General features: G+C 41.6%; 1 protein-coding gene across 2 annotated transcripts; it reads left to right on the forward strand.

Moving 5' to 3' along the window:
• Positions 1-3,207: 3,207 nt before the first annotated feature.
• LOC121728948 (N-acetylgalactosaminyltransferase 6-like) lies at positions 3,208-26,814 on the forward strand. Of its 2 annotated transcripts, none has more exons than XM_042117294.1 (13): positions 3,208-3,259; positions 4,003-4,205; positions 5,123-5,174; positions 9,211-9,522; positions 9,846-10,034; positions 14,399-14,576; positions 15,585-15,702; positions 15,908-16,018; positions 17,077-17,235; positions 17,986-18,048; positions 20,920-21,056; positions 21,491-21,602; positions 26,480-26,814. In XM_042117294.1, exons 2-13 carry the CDS (start codon positions 4,011-4,013, stop codon positions 26,675-26,677), a joined length of 1,824 nt encoding a protein of 607 aa, XP_041973228.1. In that variant the 5' UTR covers positions 3,208-3,259; positions 4,003-4,010; the 3' UTR covers positions 26,678-26,814. The 2 variants fall into 2 exon arrangements, with proteins under 2 accessions (XP_041973228.1, XP_041973229.1); XM_042117295.1 differs by lacking the exon at positions 3,208-3,259 and adding an exon at positions 3,738-3,755.
• The last annotated feature ends 338 nt before the right edge of the window (positions 26,815-27,152 follow it).

Here is a 27,152-nt window from a genome sequence, read left to right on the forward strand (position 1 = left end):
CATTTAAAGAAAGCCGATTAAAAGGCGTTAGTCAAATGAAATGTTTACAGTTTTGTTTTTTATTTAATGGAAATGTTGTGTTTAAATTATTTATACTAATTCAATAAAGTGATATGGCATATTTATTATAGGCCTGGAGATACTGACACAAAATTTTTGGTCATTTGTACCTGCCACCAGGCTGGCGGTTCTACAGGGTTATAATTACGTAAAGGCAAAAAGGAAAATGATTGTCATAGCGCCCGCACTGGCAGCCCAAACCCGTGGGCGTTAATCGAACGTGTCGGATAAATAACGAGTGTCGAACTATTTGTTGAAAAAAAAATAAGTAGGCGAAAGCGTAATGCTATACTTGTCGGGTGCGGCTTACAGCCCGCCATACCGACGCGAATACGTTAATTTTAATAAAAAAAATTGAATCATACAAAGCTTTCTGGAAACATGATCATTTTAGGAAAGGTCGTGGTAGGTCCCCTGCAAGCGTCATAAATTGTCAACGGCTGCCGTCGGCTGCCGTCAACTGCCGCCGGCTGCCGCCGACACGTGCCGCCGACTGCCGCCGACGCGTGCCGCTGACACGTGTCGTTCGTCTGTAAGCGCTCTAAAATAAAATTTGGTAGATTTACCAAAAACTTGGTAGATATGACAACACTAGTCTAATGTCAACCCACTGGCCACTAAAATATAAATTTGAACATAACATTTCCTTCTATTGAGTTAATGCTCTTTTTAAGCTGTGGTTTGAACTGATTGGCGGTGACGTACTTGTCATAACTTAACGACCAATGAGAAATAAACAAATGTCACACGTCGCATCTTTGAAAGCCGCTACCACAGATTAAGGATACCTCCATGGCCGCTAGAGTGCGCGCACGATAGGTACTCTGCGCGTGACAGCGTAGGGATTCATTAAAAAAATGGGTAATCCTTGGGTAATCCCAAATCCCAATGATATTTTATTGGTAGTTTTACTTTAATATCCTTATTAAAATTATGTATAGGAATAGGCGTATCGATTAATAAGTAGAACCAATATAAGGCTCTCTCCAGTCTATAGTATCTCAATGCGGCCGACGCATCGTGTGTAGTGTTTTTTAGGATAACTTCGAAAGGTATTTCTCAACATTTTAGTACTGAGTGACTATAAAAGAAAAAATACGGTTTAATTGCACCATGTATACTTAGGTATATAATATAAGTATAGACTTTGAAACAATAGGCTACTTGACCTATATTCAATTTCATTTAACAAATGCATATTTTATATTAAAAATTGGCCTAGGAAATCGTATTTCACCCTTATCATCAAATAAAAGCTCATGATTGATAAATAAAGTCGATTTGAAAATATGATTTTATGAAAATAGGATTTGTACTGACGAAAACGCTTTTGCGGTATTTCCGATTTGGATGTGACGTCCACGTGACGTCATCATACTCGTCATTTAATATCGTTTATTTATCGCGCTCGTTATAATTATGTAAGTTCATTTGTACATAAATAATAAGAATAAGCCTAGAAAGATTTGTAAAATATATTATCTTAAATAATTCAAATAAAACATCAGTTTTATATTATATTATCTCCATTTATTGTAGACGGGAAATGAAATGGCCAAAACTTTTCTCCAAAAGTTTTCAACATTACAAATTATTTCTAATTTCTTATTTAATTATTTTATAATTTTTGGGCACTTTTAGACTCGTACATTTAGCACATAAAAAATTTTTCAATAAAGAGAGTCTAAAATACAAAACGTATGACGTCACACTATGGCGGACAGTGTTTTCGGCGCCATTTATAAGGCATATTTTTCAATCAACATTTTTATGGGTTTCTACCATATTTCTACTGTTTAAAATATTAAAATATTAGTTTTTTTTTGTGAAAATGAATGATTAAGAAGCGATTAGCATGAAGAAAAAAATTAGGTCAAGTGGCCTATTAACGTTCTCAGAAAGTCTGCACTCTGCATAGTGCCTACCACCGGTTCGAGAACTAACCCGGCGAGAAGAACCCGCGTAAGAAACTCGCACGGGGCCACCTTTTACCAAAAAAGTAAAAAATAACAATACTTAATAGCATAAGTTTATAAAAAAGCGGCCGATGGTTTGTCAGCTTATTACAATCTATACATATAATAAAACTGCAGAAATAGGCAATTCCGTACATTAAAAATATTCAAAAAATAATAAGCAGGGACTGTCACTACATCGCTATAGAAGCCAAAACTGTGGTTAGTTTTTTGTCTGTATGTTTGTTCCAGCATCACACGAAAACTACTAATCCGATTTGAATGCGGTTTTCGCAGATATATTTGTCTTCTTCCAACTTAACATCTGGTGTATAAAAATTTTTCCTCCCACATCTGTAAGGGGCCAAAAGAGGGGGTAAGATTTTGTACCAAATTTTTTCTTTAACACGAAGTACTTATCCGATTTGAATACGGTTTCCGCAGATATATTTGTCTTCTTCCAACTTAATATCTGGTGTATAAATGTTTCCCCCCCACCCCTCTAAGGGGATCAAAGAGGAGGTCAGATTTTGTATCAAACTTTTTTCTTTAACATGTAAACTACTATGATCCGATTTGAATATTTTGAATATGGTTTTCGCAGATACATTTGTCTTCTTCCAACTTCACATCTGGTGTATAAAATTTTTCCCCCACCCCTCAAAGGGGACCAAAGTGGGGACAGATTTTGTATCAAACTTTTTTCTTTAATAAACTTACTTCACATTATTTACTGTACCTACTTGGGGGGCTGCGCCTGCGCTACCTGGGGGTAAGTTATTTGTTCTAACTAAATGCAAAGCAAAAATTGACACGATCGATTCCTTAGTAACGCATCGCCGTTCTATTTTGATTTATTTCTGTGGTTGTCATGTAATAATATATTGTTTGAATTGAAATGTACCAATAACTGTTTTAAAATAATGGATCGTTATTTATTATAAATATACATACATATACTCACATGTAATAACTCATTGTTTAGCGAGTATTGACTTGGTTTCATTATAATAATTTATATAGTAATAATAAACTATACCTACCATTTCTTCTTCTTCTTTAGAATAGCCTCCCATAAGGAATAGCCAGTGTCAGTACTCGGGAATACTTTTATATCAAGAAGAAGAAGTGATTGGATGTTTTGACAGTTGAGGTCGTTGTTGACACTTGACAGTTGAGTGTTGACATTCCTACAAAATTGCAAAAATCAAAATAGATTTTTAATTTCTATTGTTTACACTCGGGTAAATAAATAAATTTAAATTAAAATATTTAAATAGCTTGTAGTTAAATTAAAGTGAAAAATGTAGTTTTTTACGCTTAATATAATGAGTTTCAGCGTCTATAATAATATTTTATTTTTAACTTAGCTTCGCATTTATAAGTACAAGCGGCATTTTTATTATCACCATTTATCGCTTATAATATCTTTAAAGAAGTTTCTATCAGTTTAAAACATCAGATAGCTTTAAATTTGAAATTATCCCATATACATTAGGCTCTTAAAAATCTCAACTTATTTGCCTGCAAATCGAATCTGAAAAGCGTGTTATCATCGTAGTTACTAATTACTATTTACGATACAATAATATCATGATTAGATGCGCTTTAAGATAACAAAAGTAACTCGTAGTTCTATCTGTATATATAAAACTCAAAGGTGACTGACTGATTGACATAGTGATCTATTAACGCACAGCCCAAACCACTGGACGGATCGGGCTGAAATTTGGTATGCAGGTAGATGTTATAACGTAGGCATCCGCTAAGAAAGAATTTTGGTAAATTCCAACCCCAAGGGGTTCAAATAGGGGATGAAAATTTGTATATAATAATACTTCTTAACGCGAGCGAAGCCGCGGGCAAAAGCTCGTACTTTATATGCGATAAACTACCTAGTGATAACTCATTATTTTAAATATAATATTCAAATACTTCTATACTTATTATATTTTTTTACTGTATGGTAACCAAAAAACTTTTTCAGATACCAAGATGTACGGGATAAGAAGATCATTGTCTAGATTACTAAGGCTAAGAAATCTCACTGTCATCACTATTATCGTGATCCTGCTCTATTTAATTAAATCAATAAGTGATAATGACTCTACACAGTACATTACACCTTTAAAACAATCACTGTATGGTTTTCTACAAGATCAAAAATACTTTGTACCCTCCAGTCTAAAGGTAACTATTTCACATATAACATGAAATGAAATATACTCCTGCTTATAACATGAAAAATATATACAACCTACTATACAACCAAAACAAATGAATGGCCACTGTAAAAGTCCCGGCAGGTCTCAGGTTGAGTATATATTTTTTTATGAAATAAGGGGGCAAACGAGCAAACAGGTCACCTGATAAAAAGCAACATCCGTCGCCCATGGACACTCGCAGCACCAGAAGAGCTGCAAGTGCGTTGCCTGCCTTTTAAGAGGGAATAGGGTAATAGGGGAGGGAAGGGAATAGGGGAGGACAGGGAAGGGAATAGGGTAGGGGATTTGGCCTCCGGTAAACTCACTCACTCGGCGAAACACAGTGCAAGTGCTGTTTCACACCGGTTTTCTGTGAGAACGTGGTATTTCTCTGGTTGAGCCGGCCCATTCGTGCCGAAGCATGGTTCTCCCACCTATAGCTGATCTATAGTAATTATTATATAGTATTTTTTGTTAGAAAATCTAGTGATGAATAATTTCATTATACTGCCAAATATTCCTTTCATTAACGGCAGTTCCCAATATTTGATCTATCTCTGGTTTTGCCCTACTAGAGATTGGAATAGCTCACATTAGACATTAGAGACATATATTTTATGTCAATTCTGAGCTATTCCTATCACTAGTAAGGCAAAACCAGAGATAGATCAAATATTGGGAACGGCCGTAAAACTAAGACTTCCAATAACAAAGTCCATATGGGGGATTAACTCATTATCGTTATACATTTATCAGTTTTTCAACATATTTAGTTTATTAAATGCTTAAATCCGACAAGATCTTGGTATGCTAAATAAATAAACTTATTTCTCTAGTAACTAAGAAGTTTGTATGTAATTCTTTTTAAGTACGTAAAAATACTCAAACAATCATATTTTCCAGAAAATAGATTGGCATGACTACGAGCAAATAGCTTATGAGAGGAAACGTGAAGGTAATTCTTATCATTTATTTATTGTAAGTTTTACAAGTTTTGTAAGTAGCAAAGTTATAAAACAAGTTTCAACTAAATTTAAAATATTTAAATACGAATGTTACTTTCAGACCTGCATTTTATAACTTACTACTTTATTGATTCAGTAGTTGGTGGTTGTTGCTATCTTTTATGTGCTTTACATAAAATATGTTCAATGAATAATAACATCCTTGTTTTTCAAATAACATTTCCAATGTATGAGCATGAGATAAGCACAAAGGAGGGGCATATCATACCCACTAATGTAGCACTTTAAGACATACACCAAATAAAAGGGATTGAAAAGTTGAACATTTTATTGTATTAGTTAACAAGGGTAGAATGTAAGAAAAAAAACCATTTGTATTATGTATTGCATCAATTCATAGTATTGCTGGTAAGGAATCATTTCTGGAAAGAAGTTTGTTAAATGTTTGCTAATTATAAACAATTTCTCCAAGGTGATAATATAAAATGTACAGCTTTTCAAGCTCTTTTATTTGATATGAATGATGTATGGAAGTACTACAGCCAGGCCTGTCCCACTCGCGAGAATAGGTATCGAACTATAAGTACCACCCGCGGGTGGCCAATCAGTAGGGACTCACAAGCGAGCGGTGACGCACGCGCAAGATTTTTCATCGCGTATCTACTGTTTACTGATCATAGAGGAATTTTATTCATGATACTGATTTAACCGCTGTGACAAAATCGTTATAAATCTTATAAAAATGAACAATTATGAAAGGCCAATGAAATATGTATTTGAATAAGGTATTTAAATACAAAAAGTAGATAAAAACTATACAAACATAGCAAATAAACCAATTTCATACAAAGAAACGCACAAACTACATAGAAATAAACACAAGTTACTATGTTTAAATTGTAAAAGTTTCCTGCACTATAATCGAATATATAAAACTACTATAAAATATAGGTTGGGTTACTAAAATTTTATATTACTACTAGATGTCCCGCGCGGCTTCGCCCGCGTAAATTAGAAATTTTACAGAATCCGTAGGTACATTTTCCCATAAAAAATATTTCCCCCGTTTTTCCCACATTTTCCTGAGTTTCTTCTGTCGTATTAGTCTTAGAGTAATAATATAATATAACCTTCTCGATAAATGATGAGTCTTACTCGATAAATGATCTATCTAACACTGAGATAAGTTTTTAAATCGGACCTGTAGTTTCTGAGATTGACGCGTTCAAGCAAACATACTCTTCAGGTTTATAATATTAGGTAGATATAGATTTTTTTTAATTATCGCTTGACAAACTCGAGTCTCGATCTAAAAGACTATGAAATGGTATAATATGGTAGTGATGATGATGATGATGATGATGAAGAATGTAATTTGCATAGTAGCATATGCTTTCTGTTCTTAAAACAACGCCGAAACTCCCAAACTTGTATCTATAAAGAATCAGGGATTCTCTCAGCACCTTCCGAACCACGGTATACCAGGTATATCTCGGTGCAAAATCTTACTTGTTGGTAGCATATGCTTAGAATACTTCTCACGAAACCGAAGTCACCATATGTTTCCCTATAAGTTTTGAGGAGTTCCCTCGATTACTTATCCTTCATCAGATCACCACTTTTCTGAATATAATACCAAATTAGGATGATACCCTATATACCAAAAGAAAAATTTTGAAAATCGGTTAACAAACGGCGGAGTAATCGTTGAATATAAGAAAACGAACATAACACCTCCCCCATTTTGAAAGTCAGTTAAAATTGTAGCCTATGTGTTATTTATTTAATATTTTAATCAGCACATGAATTGAATAACAAAATTTTTTCAAATTAATCGTAGCACCATCTGTCAGGACAAACTAAAATTGAAATAGAATAATATTGAATGCGATGATAGCGCCGTCCGCCGGATCTAATGTAAAACATTCCAAAATCAACAACTCCTTATAAATAAGAAATTAATTGAAAAAACATTTTCCAGTAGACCAAACTGTAAATCTAAACCATTCTCGAATCTCCACGAACACACACAAAAAATTTCATCAAAATTGGTCCAGTCGTTTAGGAGGAGTTCAGTCACATACACACGCACACAAGAAATATATATATTAAGATAAAAAGGTTTGCTATTCATACCAATAGTAATTAGAAAAGAATAGTTTGTTTTCTAAAAGGCGAAAACCTTGATTTCGTCAGAAAAGGTACGAGTTAAGCGATAGACAGAGAGCGGACATGTAGGTGAATATAATTGTAGGCACCTAGCACTGCGCGGTCGGAATTTGAACTTAATAGTATCGTAACATGAGTCGTTATTTCTTTAAACGGGTTTCGCTAGTGAGACTTCTGTTGGTACTACTAATATATATTCTGTGCTACAGCTTGGGTACGGGTTCCATACAAAAATGTCCCTTGTCCTTTAAACAGTTAGTTACTGGTCTGCACGCGACCACGTCGTTGTAAAATTGTTAATAGCGTCTCATATTATGTGCTCCTGCCTCGAGCTCCCAGTATGGTCAGTATGACTGAGGACAGCCATCCAGGAGGAAAGTTGTGAAGCCAGCATTATACAAAAACAGTTTCTCTAATGCTTATGTGACACCTAAGTCCGTAGTCCTCAGGGTCAGGTGTCAAAAAAGTGTTGGGCATTGGCTAAATCTTAAGAGGACCACACTTAAGCTTCATTTACTTTATGTTAAAAGTCGTTGGAGAAAACGTCATCAGACTTCTAACTAACCCACATTGCTCACAATAATCCATTCTAAAACTATTACAACATTACAAACCATGCACCAAAATTGTACCTACTTGTAAGCTAGTGAATGGCAAAATCTTAGACTACTTGCATGAGTATTATTTAAAAACTTTCCACTCATATTTAAAATATTTGCAATTTAATTTTTACTGTTATTTAATTTTAATTATGGCAATTAATTATTATTACAGTTATTAATTTTAATGTCATGCCAAATATTATGATAATTAGTGTTTAATGTATAATTGCATATATTATGTACTTTAATAAACTTAGTTCAGTCCTTTATTTATTTTATGTTATGTTAATGAAAGATGACATCATCACACATGACATCATTTTAAAAGTTAAGTAGGGAAAGATTAATAAGAACCACTTCTTATTAATCTTTCCCTACTTATTCACAAAATAAAACGTTGCTATCACGTTCCTTTTACGTGCTCGTAAATAATCGGCCAAGTGCGAGTCGCACTCGCGCACGAAGGGTTCTGTACTGTTATAGAGCAGAAATAACCTAAAACTTGTGTTTTTTGTAAGGGGAGCTCCCTTTAAATTTTTATTTTATTTTATTATTATTATTATTAATTAGTAAAGTACACATTTGCGTACTTTAATAATCAATAATAATTATTAAAGTACGCAAATTTCAAGGCCTTTGTGAAAATTTCAAGTGCCTGCCTGGTTGCCATTATTGATGACCCAGAAAGGCCAAATAATCAAAGGCCAAAGTTTGTTGTATGGGAGCCCCCCCTTAAATATTAATTTCATTTTGTTTTTAGTATTTGTTGTTATAGCGGCAACAGATATACATAATCTGTGAAAATTTCATAAGTCTAGCTACAGCGGTTCTTGAAATACAGCCTGGTGACAGACAGACGGACAGACAACGAAGTCTTGGTAATAGGGTTCCGTTTTTACCCTAAAAAGTGAGTGAGTTTACCGGAGGCCCAATCCCCTACCCTCCCCTATTTCCTTCCCTACCCCCCCCCCCCCCCCCTATTTTTTCCCTACCCTCCCCTATTCCCTTCCTTACCGTCCCTTATTACCCTATTCCCTCTTAAAAGGCCGGGCGCCGGCAACGCACCTGCAGCTCTTCTGATGCTGCCAGTGTCCATGGGCGACGGAAGTTGCTTTCCATCAGGTGACCCGTTTGCTCGTTTGCCCCCTTATTTCATAAATAAAAGAGATAGCAACATAATTGAGCGCGCCTGAACATGATAAGTAGCCATATTATATTTTCACGTGCATTGCAATACATATACAATAATTCGCAGGCATAGGAGAACACGGGCGACCGGCGCATTTGCCAGACAAAGACTCGTCCTTGGAGAAGGATTTGTATGCCGCTAACGGTTTCAACGGGGCCCTCAGCGATAAGATTCCTCTGAACCGATCGTTGCCGGATATCCGGCACCTGGGGTGTCAGAAGAGGCAGTACATCGAGTCCCTGCCTACTGTCAGTGTGGTGGTCCCGTTCCACAACGAGCACTGGAGCACGCTGCTCCGCACGGTCTACAGTGTGCTGAACAGGTCGCCAAAGTTTCTCATCAAAGAGGTGTTCTTGGTCGACGATGCTAGCACTAAAGGTATTTTCAATTTTACCAAGCGTGGTATATGTGACTTACTTGATGTCTTATCTTACCATCTGTTTCGGTCTGCCAGAATAATCGGCGTAAGAGCAGTCATAGATTTATGTATAGGCAGTATAGGCCATGGCCTATGGGCGGCAGCGTCCTGTGGCGTCCTAGGGGGGCGTGTAAGGATGACGGCAGAGTCTGTAAATAGGGGCGGCATAGTTAAAGTGGCATATTAAAAATATAAGTCCGGCCCTGCGTAAGAGATGGCACGATTTGCTGTTTTTGTACGAAACTACTAACTAGTGTTCCACCCGCATATTTTCCCTTCCCAGATTTCCTCAAGCAGAAGCTCGAAGACTACGTATCGACGCATCTGCCGAAAGTCCGCGTGTTGCGGCTGGCGGCACGCAGCGGGTTGATAGCGGCGCGGCTGGCGGGCGCGCGGGCCGCCACCGCCGATGTGCTGCTCTTCCTGGACTCGCACACCGAGGCCAACGTTAACTGGCTGCCCCCGCTGCTAGGTGAGTGATTAAGGGCCTGTTTCACCACTTTCTGATAAAGTGGCGAATAGACTATCCACCAATCAACTTGACAGATCATGTTTGGAAAATCTGTCAAAAAAGTTGTGAATAGCCTATTCGGCAATTTATCAGAAAGTGGTGAAACAGGCCCTTAGTGTCTAAACACACCATGCCGAAGATAAGCGGCCGAAATTCGAGAAGATTACGCCAGCAATGTATTTTAAATGACTGTTGACACATCATGCTGAAATTAAGTCGCGTTATAGCGTACAGCCGAAATTCGGTCGAGCTTAAGTTCGACAGCGATTCTGCGGTAATGTTTTTTTTTTTCGGTGTCAATTCGGCTGCGTTTGAGACTTTTCGCCGCGTAATTTCGGCTCTTATTGTGTGTCATATCAGCCGAATGATGAAAACGTAATGTCGGCCACTCACGTACGTCATCTCACACCTGGCCCTGGATGTGGGCCTGGGTGGGGAAACATGTCCAGGGGCTAAGCCCCTCTACATGTGGGGATCCTTGTTAGTTGTTATTACGCACCCGGTGTGAGTACCGGGATGCGCAGAAAGACTACTGTTTTTTGGGGAAAACCCCGCTGTAACGCGGGGAAAACCCAGGGGCCTGGAGCGACCGGGAGGTGTTTGTGGCCGGAAAGCCGAACTCGGCCGGGACAGGTAGGGGTCCCGGCGGCGCGCGAGGGTCCCCGCCCGGGGGCGTAGATAGCGTGTATGAGTCCACTCCCACGCGCGCCGTCTCTCCACTACTCTATGGCCAGACCGAGTTGGGAAAAGAAAAGTGGGGAAAAGTAATATTCCCGAGGCCCTGGCTTGTGATGCTGGGGGGGGGGGGGAAAGGGACACCGAGGGGTCGGCGGTAATGGCAATAGGGCTACCACTCGCCAGGCCCCTGGTGTCACGCTGAAAGAGGGGGGGCCGCGCCGGGGTTTAGTCCGGCGTGGCGGGGGAAGGGGGGGGGGGGGCCGAGTCGTGGCCTCCTTCCTGACAGGAAGGAGACCACGACTCGGACGCGGAATCCAGGGAGCCCTGCTTCCTTGAGCTTGTACATGAGGCCGTCATGCCAGACCGAGTCAAAAGCCTTCTGCATGTCCAGAAAAACGGCCACACTGGAGTTCTTCTTGTTGGCGGCAGCGGTGAGATGGTGGACCACTCTGACTCTGACTCTGAGTGATGACAAGCCCCATCTTCCAGGAGGAGGGAAAGTGGCCGGTCCTCAGGATCCCGATATATAGGCGGGTGAGGGCGGCCACGGAGCGGAAAGGAAGGTGCCGAAGAGCGGAATTAGGTACTCCGTCGGCACCGAGAGCTTTGCGGGATTTGAGTTTGGACCTTCTTAACCTCTCTAGGCGAGAAGGAAAAGTTGGGGGTATCAGTAGGAGGGGATTCGAGGAAGGATCTTACCTCCTCAGAGATCGTGGCTACATGCTCTACCGCCGTGGTGGGCAAAGGAGAAAACTGCCTCTCCAGGTGGGCCGCGTGGATCTCGGCTCGGTCCTCAGCTCGGTACCTCAAGCTACCATCAGGGTGAAGCAGGGGTCTCGTCGGGGCGGTGGTGTGGGTCAGGGTGCGGCAAAGGCGGTGCAGGGAGTGCCAGTCTTTACCGGCGTCCATAATGCACCGGGACCAGTCGGCGGCATTATGCTCCTTCAGCGCACTCTTCACCTGCAGGCGGTTAGGGTCGGATTTCATCCGGGGGCAGCGGGTTGCTTGCTAGCGCCTGCGCAGCCGCTTCTTATCTTGGATAAGGGTGGCAATGTGGCGCGGCAACGCATAGCGCCTCTGGCTGCGGCCGGTGGCCGGCTGTGAGGCCGTTTCCATGGCAGCGGTGATGGAGGCGGTGATCTGCTGCGTCAGATTCTCCACGTCTGACGCAGAGACCACCGGAAAGTTGGGAGTAGAGTCATGAAGGTGCTGGGAAAACACCTCCCAGTCACGGGCAGGGCGCGGCGGCGGCGGTGGTATGGCCACGGGCGCGGCACTGATGGTCGCCAGCACTGGGAGGTGGTCGGATCCGAAGGCCTCCTCGAGGACCTCTTGTTCAAAGTTCCCCGGGAGGCGATACGTGATCGCGAAGTCCAGCTCATCCGGGGAGTGGGTGGGGCACTTGGGGTAGTGGGTAGGCCCATAAGTACCCACTACGCTGTACCCCACGCGCTCGGCGTCGTCGAAAAGGCAGGTGCCGTCACGGTTGGTGGTACGCGAGCCCCAGCCCGGGTGCTTGCAGTTGAGGTCCCCCGCGATCACAGTCGGCTCTTCCGATAGGAGCCGGTGGATCTCGGAGGTATTCGACCGCATTTGCAGGGGCTTGTAGCACGCGTACAGGTGTACAGGAGTGGTGCCGAGCATAAGCTCGATGCCGAGCGCATAGAGGGACTCTATGTCCGGGTCCAGGAGCCGCTGGTGCAGCAGGCTACGTCTGCCGAGGACAGCAAGCCCTCGACAGGAAATAGCAGCGCCCACGTAGTCCTGCCGGTAAGTGTGGAAGCCCGGGATGGCCAGGCGGTCACGGGGAGAGAGGTGAGTCTCACTGACTAGAGCGACATCAACCTCATATGTCCTGAGGAGGTGCAGGAGGAGCTGCCTTTTCCCCCTGAGGCCTCTGGCGTTCCAGTGGACCACCCTTAGATTCGTTGGTGCGTGGGGGTCCATTGGGAAATCAGTTGTGTGATGATGGCTGCTGCTGCTGAGAATGACTGCAGCAGGGTTGTCAAGGTATCCTCCCCGGCTTGGATCCTAGAGTAGGCATCCATGGCTAGGGAGAGCAGCTGCTGTAAGAGCTGGAAACTTGACAACCCTGTGAGGTTGTCGGGAACCAGCTGAGTACGACCTAAGCAGGCGTCGGGGCGCCGGGGGCGCGAGGTGCGGGTACAGTATTGCCCCTGTTAGGGGGCCTTGTGGTACGCCCGCGTGAGGGCTGGCGGTGTGCGGAGGCGGGGGCAGTCGCGGGGGCTGCGGGGGCAGCGCCGCTGACGGGCCTGGCTGCGGCGGAGTCGTCCTCGGTGCGGGGGACGGGGCAGTCTCTGGCCAGATGCTCACCGGCACAGCGCACGCAGGTCAATGGCCGGTGGCAATTTAAGCTGGAGTGCCTAAATTGCTGGCACCTGTGGCATTGGGCGGGGTTACCTCTTCCTCGCCAAGCGGTGATCTTAATTCCCGGCATACAAAGCAACTGCGTCACTTCGTATATGCCGGGAGTGAGGTCTGGCGTCTTTGTGAGGAGCGCGAAAAATATGCACCCAGGTCTGTCGGCCCTAGCCGACACCTTGGTGACGTGCTCTGCAATGTAGCCGAGCTCCCCAAGCCCGGCTACCACGTCCTCGGGAGTAGTGTTGATGGGCAGGCCGGTGATGCCCACCTTTAGTGCTCTCTCCGCTGGGAGAGAGTAGGAGAACCAGCTGAGTCCCTCAAGCTGGTTCAGGTACCGCTCGATGGTACGGTATTCCTCCTCGGTGCGGGGGGAGAAGCGGACACCGGCACCATAGGGTTTGGAGCGTGTCCTAGGAGCTCAGTGAGCTTCTTAAAATGTCCTACCCAGCCGTGGAGTTTTTCGACGACTAACGGGGGGAAGCGGGGAGGCGGGGGCGGCGGCGGTGACGCACGCGCAGGAGCGGCGGGGTCAGTCTCCATCGGGGTGGAGCGGGGGGCTGCGGGTCTCGAGCTCACCTCCGCGTACGATGCCAAGCGATCGGTACGTTTCGCGGGGGGTGAAACGCTCGATGCGGCTTCTGGGCGAGGCCGCTTGGCGGCAAGAGTAGGGACGAGGGGCGGGGGGGGGCATACCCCCCGCCGGTGATGTCGTCACGGTTGTGCCCTGTCGCGAGTCTTGCACCATGGTGCCTCGGCTCATGCCTTGCACCGTACTTGTCCGGTGGTCACTGCACTGAGTGTACTTCACGTCGCCACAACACTACACGCACACTCAGGGTAGCTGGCTCCCCGTGACCCCAACGCCGAAATAAAGTTCTAGCGGGAGATCAGGGACAGGGCTTTACTTTCACAGTGAGCTCTATACAGGGTACTCATACTCAGTCTAAAGTATTGTCACTTGGTTTTATTACACCATGTATATTGACGTCATAATTCCGACTGCTGTTAGGCCTCATAATTCCGACTGCTGTTAGGCCTCAGACTCAAATTTTGCGGGCAGCGGGGCGGAAGCGGCGGCGGCGGCGCGGGTAGCCGTCTAGTACGCAGCGCGCCGCTCGCCGCGCCGCTGTTTTCGAGGACCGGTCCATATAAATCTAAAATTGGAACGCACTGCTCCCGCGCCGCCGCCGCCACCGCCCCGCTGCCCGCTGATTTTCGAGGCAGCGGGGGGGAGCCTTAACCATCCAACTCAACCGTTCCAGAGCCCATAGCGCTCAACTACCGCACGGTGGTCTGTCCGTACATCGACGTGGTGGCGTACGACACGCTCGAGTACCGCGCGCAGGACGAGGGGGCGCGCGGCGCCTTCGACTGGGAGCTCTACTACAAGCGCCTGCCGCTCCTGCCTACAGATATACAGAACATGCCGGAGCCTTTCGAGTAAGATTTTTTAATTTTTTTGACGGTTCCGTACCCATAGGGTAAAAAACTTGGTAATTTTTTAAAGGATTATGTAATTAAGAAATAAAAGAGTTTTATTTCCTAATGGGTTACAAAGTAACTCTTTCTGAAAAGTGTGAAGGACCGGCGTAAGAAACTCGCACGTTTATCGCATGTTTTTTCGCCAAAATTCGTTTATCGAGCGGGAACCGTACATTTTTCCGGGATAAAAACTATCCTATGTCCTTTCTCGGGACTCAAAGTATCTCCATACCAAATTTCAGCAAAATCGGTTCAGCGTTTCGAGCGTGAAGAGGTAACAAACAGACAGACACACTTTCGCATTTATAATATTAGTATGGATTAAATATTATGTACTTATATTATTATGTTAGGACGAGCTTTTGCCCGCGGCTTCGCTCGCGTTAAGAAGTATTATTATGTACAAACTTTCATCCCCTATTTTAACCCCTTGGAGGTGGAATTGATCAAAATCCTTTCTTAGCGCCTAGCGGATACCTACGTCATATCATCTACCTGCATGCCAAATTTCAGCCCGATCGGTCCAGTGGTTTGGGCTGTGCGTTGATAGATCACCATGTCAGTCAGTCACCTTAGAGTTTTATACAGTGTGTACGTGTTCCTTGTAGAGAGTTCACTGTGAAAGTAGCAGCGCCGAAAGACCAAATTTTTTTTTCACTTTTGTATGGGGAAACTCGTGACGCTCTTGCCCATACAAAAGTGAAAAAAAAATCGTCTTTCAGCGCTGCTACTTTCACAGTAAACTCTTTACAAGGAACACATACACACCCTAAAGTATTATCACTTATTTTTGTTACACACTGTGTATAGGTATTATAATATTATATTACTGTAGTTATGTCTATTGTGCTGTACTAATGTTTTCACGCTAGATTGCAGCATAACTCATCTTCATTCATGTCTAATAGAAGACTACAAGTATAACGATGCAAGTACAGTCGCTGTCACGTTGCTGTATCGTTTCAGTTCGCCGGTTATGGCGGGCGGTCTGTTCGCGATGTCGCGCGTGTTCTTCTGGGAGCTCGGCGGGTACGACCCCGGCCTCGACATCTGGGGCGGCGAGCAGTACGAGCTCAGCTTCAAGGTATGAGCACAGTAGACAACTAAGGAGTACCTCGACTTCAAACAAACGGGTGAATATACGCGAGTCTGGCGCGACTGTCGACAGACTGACTGACTTTCGACATGTTTCACAATGATGACTGCTGAGTAACGCATTAGTATGGCGCGCGCTTTACTTTCTTATAGACACTGAAGTTAGTAAGTAATAAAATGTTCATATATTTCAGATCTGGCAGTGCGGCGGGCGCATGGTGGACGCGCCGTGCTCGCGCGTCGGCCACATCTACCGCAAGTTCGCGCCCTTCCCCAACCCCGGACATGGGGACTTCGTGGGCCGGGTCAGTACCACTATACTGTACGAGGCGGTAGCGGACTTTAACCTTTTTAGTCTAGGCGCTAAATGAAAACTGCTCGCACTGTATTTAGAATATTTAAGAAAAAAATTGACCTCTTATGAAGACACAGATTATTACAGATTCATCGGAAAACCTGTTGGTAACTCTTAGAATGATTCCAATTTTTTATGAGTTCGTAGTGATATGCTTCATATTTAATTCACATCGAGTATGCAAAATACGATATTGCCTACTTAGACTAGGAAAATCTGTCACTTCATTGTCAATCGCGGTTCATATCATAAAGTTAATATACCTAGCGGAATGGAGAAACAAAGGCCTGAGCAAGCGAGATCTCACTATCAGTAACACTGCGTGGTAAAAAGAGACGTGTGATACATGACAGCAGAACCAATTTTTTTCATCTGTTTGACGTCCAGTTGGCACTCATCGGCACGTTGACAATTTAATATCTTAGAAATATGCTTGTGTAAATGTATACGTAAACAAATTTTTACACACAGACGTAAATTAATTTCGGTTTAGTTTGACAGCTCGAGATCGTTGCTCTATTCCGCTAGGTATATTAACTTTATGGTTATGAATAGCGCGCGTGCGACTGTAGAGTGTAGTGACTTGCGTTTGTTACGTTAACATGTCGGGACTCGTCTCTTTCATTATCTATCTCTCTTCCACACAACCCAATAACTATATATCTATCTATACGTGGGAGAGCCATGCTTCGGCACGAATGGGCCGGCTCGACCGGAGAAAGAAAAAACCACGTTCTCACAGAAAACCGGCGTGAAACAGCGCTTGCGCTGTGTTTTGCCGAGAAGTGAGTTTACCGGAGGCCCAATCCCCTACCCTATTCCCTTCCCTACCCTCCCCTATTTCCTTCCCTTCCCATCCCTACCCTCCCCTATTACCCTATTCCCTCTTAAAAGGCACCTGCAGCTCTTCTGATGCTGCGAGTGTCCATGGGCGACGGAAGTTGCTATCCATCAGGTGCCCCGTTTGCTCGTTTGCCCCCTTATTTCATAAAAAAAAACTTGCTTTAGAATTACCGGCGAGTGGCGGAAGTGTGGATGGACGAGTACGCGCAGTATCTGTACAAGCGGCGGCCGCACTACCTGCAGATAGACACGGGCGACATCTCCGAACAGAAGGCGCTGAGAGAGAGACTGCAGTGCAAGTCCTTCCACTGGTTCATCACGCAGGTATTACAAGGATGAGGATTTGTAGGCGTGCATTCGAAACAGCTGTTTTTAGCTCGCCTCTTGCGTTTATATACAGGTGTAACAAAACTAAGTGATACTTGTAAGTGATAATTCCTTTCACAGTGAACTGAATACAGGGAACTCTTACACACCCTAAACTATTATCACTTAGTTTTTTTATACCTTGTATATATGTATAATATAGATGGAGCTAAAGAAGTGTCACTTCAGTTATGTGGTCTTATGCACACCCTCCCTTTTGTTTCTGGTCATATTTTTAAAAGAATATTCGACAAGACGAGACGAAACGAATTTTATGCGTAAGCATGGGCGTACCCAAGTTCTGGGCCAGGGGGGGGGGGGGGGGGGGGGGCAAATAACCCAGGTTCTGGGCCAGAGGGGGCAAATCAGATTTTTTATAAGCTAGGTGTTTATAAAGAATAAACATTTATAATTTTTAGTTGTAAAAATATTGTATTGCAAACAAATGGCAAAAATTCGTTTTCTTAATTTTTGATTTTTATAGATAAAAGTACTAGATAATATACTTAGTAGGGACGTGAACATGATAAGTACGCCCATGTGCGTAAGTAAGTATAAAATTCGTTTTATAATTTTTATTAAATTTTGAGTTATTTGGACCATACTTAATCAAAGTAAGCTCTTTGACACAGAAAATGTTTCATCACAATCAATCTCGGATTTTAAAGGATAATAGTGTCATAATACTACTTCCTATTTTGTTCGCAGGTTGCATTCGACCTAACTGCGAAATATCCCACCATCGAGCCCACTCCATTCGCCGAAGGAAGAGTAAGTACTACTTGACATTGCTTTTGTGATTTTCCTCTTTGAAAATGGTTCATATAAGTATCATGACACAATTATCCTTATATTTTAATCTCTACGCATCATAATGCCCTCGCAGATAAGAGTTTGACTTTAAACTTGGAAGTCGTGGGTTCGATTCCGACATTGAATCAACAATAATATTGTTGTCATCTTTGGTTAGGACATTGTAGGCTGATTACCTGAGTGACTGACAAGAAAGATGATCCTTGCCGGACATAACGGTTGCGTGTCGAAAGCTTTCTACCCATACTAAGCACTTTATTTTATAGCTCCTAAATCATGTCCTTACCTTTTTTTTCGTAATAAAGCAGTATCACATACTTTCCGCTATTACTATATTATAACGTATACTTAAACTAGATCATCATACGTGGGAGAGCCATGTTTCTGCACGAATGGGCCGGCTCGACCGGAGAAATACCACGTTCTCACAGAAAACCGGCGTAAAACTGCGCTTGCGCTGTGTTTCGCCGAGTGAGTGAGTTTACCGGACGCCCAATCCCCTAACCTATTCCATTCCCTACCCTCCCCTATTCCCTTCCTTTCCCATCCCTACCCTCCCCTATTCCCTCTTAAAAGGCCGGCAACGCACCTGCAGCTCTTCTGATGCTGCGAGTGTCCATGGGCGACGGAAGTTGCTTTCCATCAGGTGACCCGTTTGCTCGTTTGCCCCCTTATTTCATAAAAAAAAAAGACGTTCCGTGCGGCTTCGCCCGCGTAGATTAGATATTTCACAGACAAAGTAGTCCACAAAAAGCCTATGATCCTTCACGTGGTCTACTTCCTATCTGTGCGAAATAACAGAAAAATTGCTCCAGTAGCTCGTGAGATCCGTGACATTCGTGAGAGCCCTTTCAAATAATTGCCCCCGTTTTTCCACATTTCCCTCTGTTTCTTCGCTCCTATTAGTTTAAGACCCAATTTCACCAACCTCTGTTTGTTAAATCCTAATAAGGCATTACTTAACGAACCTTGGAAAATTAAACAGACTGTTAAAATACTTATGTCCCACAGTAAAAATTTAACAGCGGATTAGTAAATGCAATGTTAAGTGAACAACGAGTGAACAACTATCAATTCGTTCATTCTTGTTATAAGGCGACGAAATTGCAATGTACAAGATTAATACGACATGTTTGCTGCAATGTGTCACTTTCTTCCATAGTAGTATAATAGTAGATAATGCGACCAAATTAAAATATCACTGATCGCATACATTTGTTACACTATAATAGTTCTTCTTAATTTACCAGGTTAGTAATTATTATCTGTCAAAGCTGAAGACATGAATCATAATACAAACTTTTATTTACACATTTCGGTTTGGTAATTTTGATACAAGTTAGTATATTTGCAATGTGAAGGAAAATCCGAAGGCTGAATTTTTGGCACAGTAAAAATAAATAATTATTCATAACTATGAAAATAATTAATAATAAGGACGTAGCGGAAACATGGCGGAAAGACTCAAAAGTCAAAACCGATTCTTTTATTGATATTGCATATTATTGTCTTTGAAAGTTGTTATTTTGACTCATATAACAGCCTGTTAAATATTTAACGGACCTCCATAGCAGGAATTAAATTTAACGCCGTGTTAGGTGATTTAACATGACATTAGGGCATGGTGGAACGCTCGATAGCTCTAACAGGCCATTAACTGATTTAACAAGCCATTATTTATTTAACATTGCTTGATGAAACCGGGTCTTAACACGACATTAGGGCATTTTGGAACGCTCGATAGCTCTAACAGGCCATTAACTGATTTAACAAGCCATTATTTATTTAACATTGCTTGATGAAACTGGGTCATAGCGTGATAAAATATAGCCTATATCCTTCCTCGATGGAATAATGGGCTATCTAACACTGAAAGAATTTTTCAAATCGGACCAGTAGTTCCTGAGATTATCGCGTTTAAATAAGCCCTTTCAAATAAATTTCCCCCGTTTTTTCCACATTTTCCTCCATTTGTTCGCTATTATTAGTCTTAGATTGATAAAATATAGCCTATAGCCTTCCTCGATAAATGGGCTATCAAACACTGAAAGAAATGTTCGAATCGGACCAGTAGTTCCTGAGATTAGCACGTTCAAACAAACAAACTCTTCCGCTTTATAATATTAAAATATAGAGTCTTTTACACTCAACCACTGCCGCTGCTGAATGCTTCTGCGGCAGTAACGACGCGACACTCAGCCTTCTACTCACTCGCTGCGTCGGGCAGCGGCAGCGGCTTGACGAGTGGCAGCGCGATTTATTAATACAAGAGATCGCCCAATGGTAGAAATTCGACCTTACTTGCAACGACATTAGGACTACTACCTATATTTTTTAAAAAATATTGCCGTCATCATAGTTTTTTTCAATTCTTGTCTCTGGGACTCAGCTGATCTCAGACTGGCCGTTTAAACATTGTCTTAGTATCTAAAATTAAATGAAAAAAAAAACAATAATCCATTTTCAATTTGTCAACTTGTTGTCAACAGACTTCAACCATAAATAAAAGAGTATAGAGTTCGTATGCATAGGCTTGTCACTCAAAAATCTGTCATTTTTCCTAGTAGTAGTGTCGTAGTGTGTGTAACGTTTTATTTGTTAAAAATATATATGATAAAAGCATCATTTTAAAATAATATTAGCTCGATGCACTCCTTCACCATATAAACTATAACTGTGCGAAATTTCATGCACCTACGTTTCCCCATTTTTCGTAAAAAGGGTTACAAAGTTTTTCTCTCGCGTATTAATATTATATAGATTTACATTCGCGCGCTGACCACTTCCATGGTAAACAGAGCTGAGTATAAACGATGTAATACGTAACAGATTCGTCCCGAGATCAACCTGGAGTATTGCGTGGACGCGCACCGCGGTCAGCAGAACGAGCGGCTGTTGTTGCGCGAGTGTCGCACCGCCGCCTCCACCGAGCAGCACTTCCAGCTCTCCTGGCACAAGGATGTCCGGTGAGAGAGAGAGAGAGACCTTCCCATCCCTACCCTCCCCTATTACCCTATTCCCTCTTAAAAGGCCGGCAACGCACCTGCAGCTCTTCTGATGCTGCGAGTGTCCACGGGCAACGGAAGTTGCTTTCCATCAGGTGACCCGTTTGCTCGTTTGCCCCCTTATTTCATTAAAAAAAAACCTTGAGTACTTTTCGGCATTTCGGTTTCGTTTGACAGCTCGAGATTGTTGCTCTATTCCGCTAGGTATATTAACTTTATGGTGTGGACACGCACCGCGGCATAGTGGGGGAGGTAAGAATGAAGAGAGAGAGAGAGGGTGAGGGAACATATTATTATTATCAACCAGTATTAGTAGTAACATAGACTAATTTATACATTAGTCTATGGTAGTAAGTATAGAAAATCGTTATAACATTGGGTCTTTATCCGTGTAGATCTAAAGACCGTCTGATGTGCTGGGACCTGCCGGCGGCGGCGCCCCACTCGCCCGTCCTGCTGTACTCCTGCCACCTGGGAGGCGGCAACCAGCTGTGGCGGTACCATCCGGTGAGTACCAACAATGGGCATTGTCCAAAAAAATTACATGTACTTTTTATATTTTTTTTTGTTAAAATAGGGTATTTTAAGAATATAAAAATTAAATAATTTTTACAATTCATTGGCTAGTTTTTTCTCAATAAATTTTTAAAGTTTCGCTCTGACGTCATCATCGGCGGTCAATTGACCTCTGCAGTATGTTTTAAATTTCCTTTCAATCTTATTTATAATGGCTGGTTCATCAAATGCAAGTTCTCATTATGTGAAAGCTGATACGAGAAGCTTACCAAAAGTTTGAAACGTAATGTTGGTCGAATTTATTGCTTATTTAACGCCATTGAAGGTCAAACTAAGGTTAAACATATTTGTTCGAAAATATAAGTAACTAATGGGTATTTTTTTCTTTTATATACTGAAAAACGATCACTGACCTTATTCCTCGAAATGTTTTTGTAATGAGCAAAATTAAAAAAAAATGGACAATCCCCATTCGCAGTGCCAACTGAGGATTGTACTATCAGGGAAGTTGATTAATAGGCAGTCGGCGGACCTACGTAAGTTGGTGGCGTTATGTCAAACCCAGCCGATAGATTACGACTTATATTGGATTGACAACTCAACCAAATGACGTAGGTCCGTCAACTGCCTATTAATCAATTTCTTCGATGGTACTAAAAGAGCTATTTTAGGTAGAAGTGACGAAAACATTAAAAAAAAATCCACTATTACATGATTTTCTTAACTAAAGTGCGCTTTTCCTGTCATAATTTGTAATAAGTATGTTGACATTGTATATAATATTAAGTTACAAAATTGTAAACTTTATTTTAAAAGAATAATTTTTCTCTCACTTTTTTGGTAAAAAGTGGAACCCGTGCGAGTTTCTTACGCCGGTTCTTCTCGCCGGGGTAGTTCCCGAACCGGTGGTAGGCATCAGGTAGACATTCTGAAAAAATTTGATTCAAATTTACTCAGAAATAAAACATTAAACAATAAACAAGTGTGCTTAAGATCTTTTTTGTTGTATGTGTGCTTTGCTTAATGAGGGTGTTAGAAATTCTATTTGCCACCAGGTGACGCTATGTATATATGCCGTCTATCGTGTCAATCTGCTGTCATGAGTCACGAAAATATCCCATCCCATCTCAAAGCTGTGTATAATTGCTAAAGTTTTTGAACGTATTATATATAACCAATTATACCCAGCTTTGAAGACGTCTTTTAGTGAATCTCAACATGGGTTTCTCGGTGGCAGATCCACTGTCTCCAACTTAGTGACCTTCAATGACTATATAACGCAAGCAATGGAAGCTGGTAAGCAAGTCGATGTGGTTTACACCGACTACTCAAAATGTTTCGATCGCATAGATCATAACATTCTTATTAACAAGCTCGAATCCATGGGGATTAGTGGTAATCTTCTAAGGTGGTTCTCCTCCTACATCCATCGAAGGTCCCAAGCTGTTGTAGTTAAAAACTACATCTCTGGTTGGGTTGACATCCCGAGTGGAGTTCCCCAAGGCTCGTTGCTTGGCCCACTTCTTTTTAACATCATGGTGAACGATATTCAGTGCTGTTTACATTCGTCTCGGTTGCTCTGCTTTGCAGATGACATGAAAATTTTCTTAACTATCTCGTCTCAATCGGATGCATCTGCACTGCAGGCCGACATAACACGACTAGAACAGTATTGTTCCCAAAATTGTCTCGATCTTAATCCCTCAAAATGCTGCGTTGTCACCTTTTCGAGAAAACAGAATGTAATTCTTACTAGTTATACGCTCAAGCAACAACCTTTAGAACGTCTTACGTCAGTTCGTGATCTAGGAGTATACCACGACTCCAAATTACTGTTTGATGCACACATAGATCAAATAGTATCTAAAGCTTACAAAGCGCTCGGTTTTGTGCTAAGGTGTGCATCGTCTTTCAAAGATATAAAAACAATAAAAACATTATATTGTACCTATGTTCGTCCCCAATTGGAATACGCCTCGCAAGTTTGGAATCCTATGTATAATGACTATATTGATCGTATTGAAAACATCCAAAAGAAATTTGTTCGTTACCTTTGTTATCGCTTAAAAATCCACTACGATTCCGATAATTATTTTGAAATGTGTAAACGTCAACATCTGGTTCCGCTCAAGATCAGACGCGATGTTGCCGACTTAGTTTTTCTTTTAAAGATTGCCTCCAATAAAATTGATTCCCCCGTAATTTTAGAAAAAAATAATTTAAATGTACCCTCTAGAATTTTTAGATTTAACCCCCCTATATTTGTACCAGTAGTTTCGACTAACTACCGTAAGAATTCATTTATCTTGCGTGCAGGTAATAACTTTAATAATATTTCTAAATCTTTAGACGTAGACCTGTTTTCTACTAGCATTGTGAAAGCCAAGCGACTGCTTTATGAATACTTGCTCCAGTAATGTTTGGTCATACAACTGTCACTTATATTGGCCTTATTCGGTGTTTGTTACTTACGTTAGAATATGTTTACGTATAGGCTTAAATTTTAGTATTTGTGACTCTTTAGTAATAAGTCTCACTTTACACATTGTAATATACCTAGTAGTATGTGGCGCCTGTTATGTTTGAACTTGTTACTCATCCTGTATATCTATTTGTGAGGACCTGTAATTGGCTTCCTATTTTCTAGTATAAGTTATTTACTATTTTTATTGATAGCTGTTGGTCTTCCTAACACAAATAAAATAAATAAATAAATAAAATATGCCTATTTGACACGATATACCCTAAGGCTAGCGGCACCTGGCAAATAGAATTTCATACACCCTCAATGTAGTGTTTGTGTTGAATTTGTTTCTCGAATGTTTTTTTTTGTTATTAATAAGTTAATAACCATAAAGTTAATATACCTAGCGGAATAGAGCAACAATCTGGAGCTGTCAAACGTAACCGAAATTGGTTTCATCTGTGAGTAAAAATATGTGTACGTATACACTTACACAAGCATAATTGAACATGATTTCTATGAGATTAAATTGTCAACGTGCGGCACGTGCCGACTGGACGTCAAAAAAGAATGCTGCTGTCATGTTTCACACGTCTCCTTTTACCACGCAGTGCTACTGATAGTGACATCTCTCTTGCTCAGGCCTTTGTTTCTCTATTCCGCTAGGTATATTAACTTTATGTTAGTGACCGACCGAACTTTCGGTTTCGGTTTCGGCCAGTTTCGGCCAAAAAATCTAGTTTCGGCCTTAGTTTCGGTTTCGGCCAAAATATAGCCGAAACTTTCGGCACCGCCGAAACTCATGCGTCGTTCGGTATACTTCACAGTTAACTCGACGTGATTGCTTGCCAGCGAGGCTCCGGCTCAGTTCGCCACCATCTATTTATTTAGTTTTGAGATTATATTGTGTTTTTTATTTAGATTAGTTTATTAGTCCCAAATGAGATTATATTCTGATTTGGGACTAATCTGGAATTAGTCCCAAATCAGAAATTAGCACTTCGTTTTATTTTCATGAAATGAAAAAAAAATGTGACGTCAACTGCAAGTTTGCTCAGTAATTTACGGCGGCGGTATAACTCCATGTTACCAAGGCCTTCGCTTGTCGTAACTTGTAAACAACCCAGGATCACATTTTTATGCACTTTTATTTCTATTATTAAAGTTATTACTTATATAATATGGTACTTAATTATTGTTAAGGATAATTTGTTATTGAGTGTAGCAGTAAATAGTTATACTAGGTATAGTATATTAATTAGGTCGAGCGCATAGACGGGACCTGTACCTAAGCGCGACCCCGCGCCGACTAACTTGTTTTAAAACTTAATTACATTGTCTATCCCGAGCCCGTGTTGCAGACCGTGGGAAAATTGCCGCTTTTATCTGTCCATTGTAAATATTTGTCCAGTGTTTATATTTCATGTATGTGTTTGTTGTTATGTTTACAAGATATACTTATAAGTTATAAGAGAGTGCCGTTTGTGGGATCACAGACTGACAGGGGGCCACGGAAGATCAGGCGCCACGGCTTGCCGCGGTCGATGCCTGAGTGGATTACCCCTTTAAACATGCGGTGTGTGCATTGCACAGCCATAACCGAGTTTAATTTTAAGTAGGTAATTAAATGTTGTATGCGTCATGTCAATTTACTTGAATTCCTTGTTTTATTGTTATTTAACTCTGGCTGTGTTCTGTGCCTTTCACATGTTTAATAAAGTTATTTTTATTTTTTATTTTTATTTTATTTTAATTTGGTTTTGAACTTCGACCGTGGCCGTGTCCATGTTTCCCATAAAAATAATATACTGCAATTGATTGTGTTTCCAGTAGTACGTCGTTACTAAGGGAGGATTTTACCAATCACACAACTTCGTTTTATAAAACTCAGTTCTCATTAAATGCGTTCCTACCGGGATGTAAATCTCGTTTTTTTTCAAATTGATTTTATAATCTTCTCATATCTGTTATAAACGTGTCTAAATACGTTTATAACCGGTTTAGTGTGCGCTAAGTGCGTTCAATTTCTTTGGTGAAATCGCACCTACTTGGAATCGTATAAAACACGGATTTTAGTAGATAAAGGAACGGATTATAGTACAAAAAAGTTTCTAGGGAACATATTCGAGTCTAAGATTAATAATATTTATTTTAAGAAATGTCGCAAAAAGTAAAAAATTCAATGTGGTACTTTTTCTTTAGTATAAAAAGTTGTAATTTATGTTCAAAATCAATACATTTCAGTAAATAATCGTAATTTTGAATGTTATACCTAGTTTCGGTTTCGGTTTCGGCCGAAACTGAGAGTAAGGCCGAAAGTTCGGTTACGGTTTTGGCTGAAAAATTAGTTTCGGTCGGACACTACTTTATGTTAATAACTAAGTGAAAATGTCAACAATTTCAGGACACGAAACAGCTGAAGCAGGGCGCGGGTGAGAATTGTCTGGACTTCAATCCCAGTACCAAGGAGCTGTACATCAACGCCTGCAGCGATGCCCACTCCCAGCGCTGGGAGTGGGACACGGTAGACAGGGACATGCTGGGCCGCTGGGACAACATAGCGAAGAGGGTCACCGGACCCATACCGATCGGCGAATTCTAAACAGCCACTAATCATGTAACACTTTTTTTAACATTGCTTATTGTCATAATTTTGACGTTTGAACTTTTTAAAATGCAATTTCAAATTTGTTGTCATTTCTAGATTTAAAAACATTGGAATTATTTTATTGTCAGAAGAAATTGATTCCTAGGCAGTTGACGGACCTACGTGATTTGGTCGGCTTATGTCAATTCAATGTTTGTTTTCCTTTCCTTTATGCTATCAATATTAATTTCTAGTTCTATTTTCATCTCCAGATCATATTTTGGCCTCGAGTATATTGGGCATTCTGTTAGAAGATGTGGTACATCTTCTATTTTACTAGGGTCACACCTGCACGGCTCTCTTTGCACCTAAAGCGGTACAGATACCCAGAGAGCCCACCGTGCCCGGTCAGTGCCTGTGTTATTTTCTTATTGAGTTTAATCTCCTTAAAGACCTTGTGAGCTGCCCCTATATCCTGTGCGAACATTTT

The sequence above is a fragment of the Aricia agestis genome, chromosome 7 (assembly GCF_905147365.1).
Source record: "Aricia agestis chromosome 7, ilAriAges1.1, whole genome shotgun sequence".
NCBI classification, from domain to species: domain Eukaryota; kingdom Metazoa; phylum Arthropoda; class Insecta; order Lepidoptera; family Lycaenidae; genus Aricia; species Aricia agestis.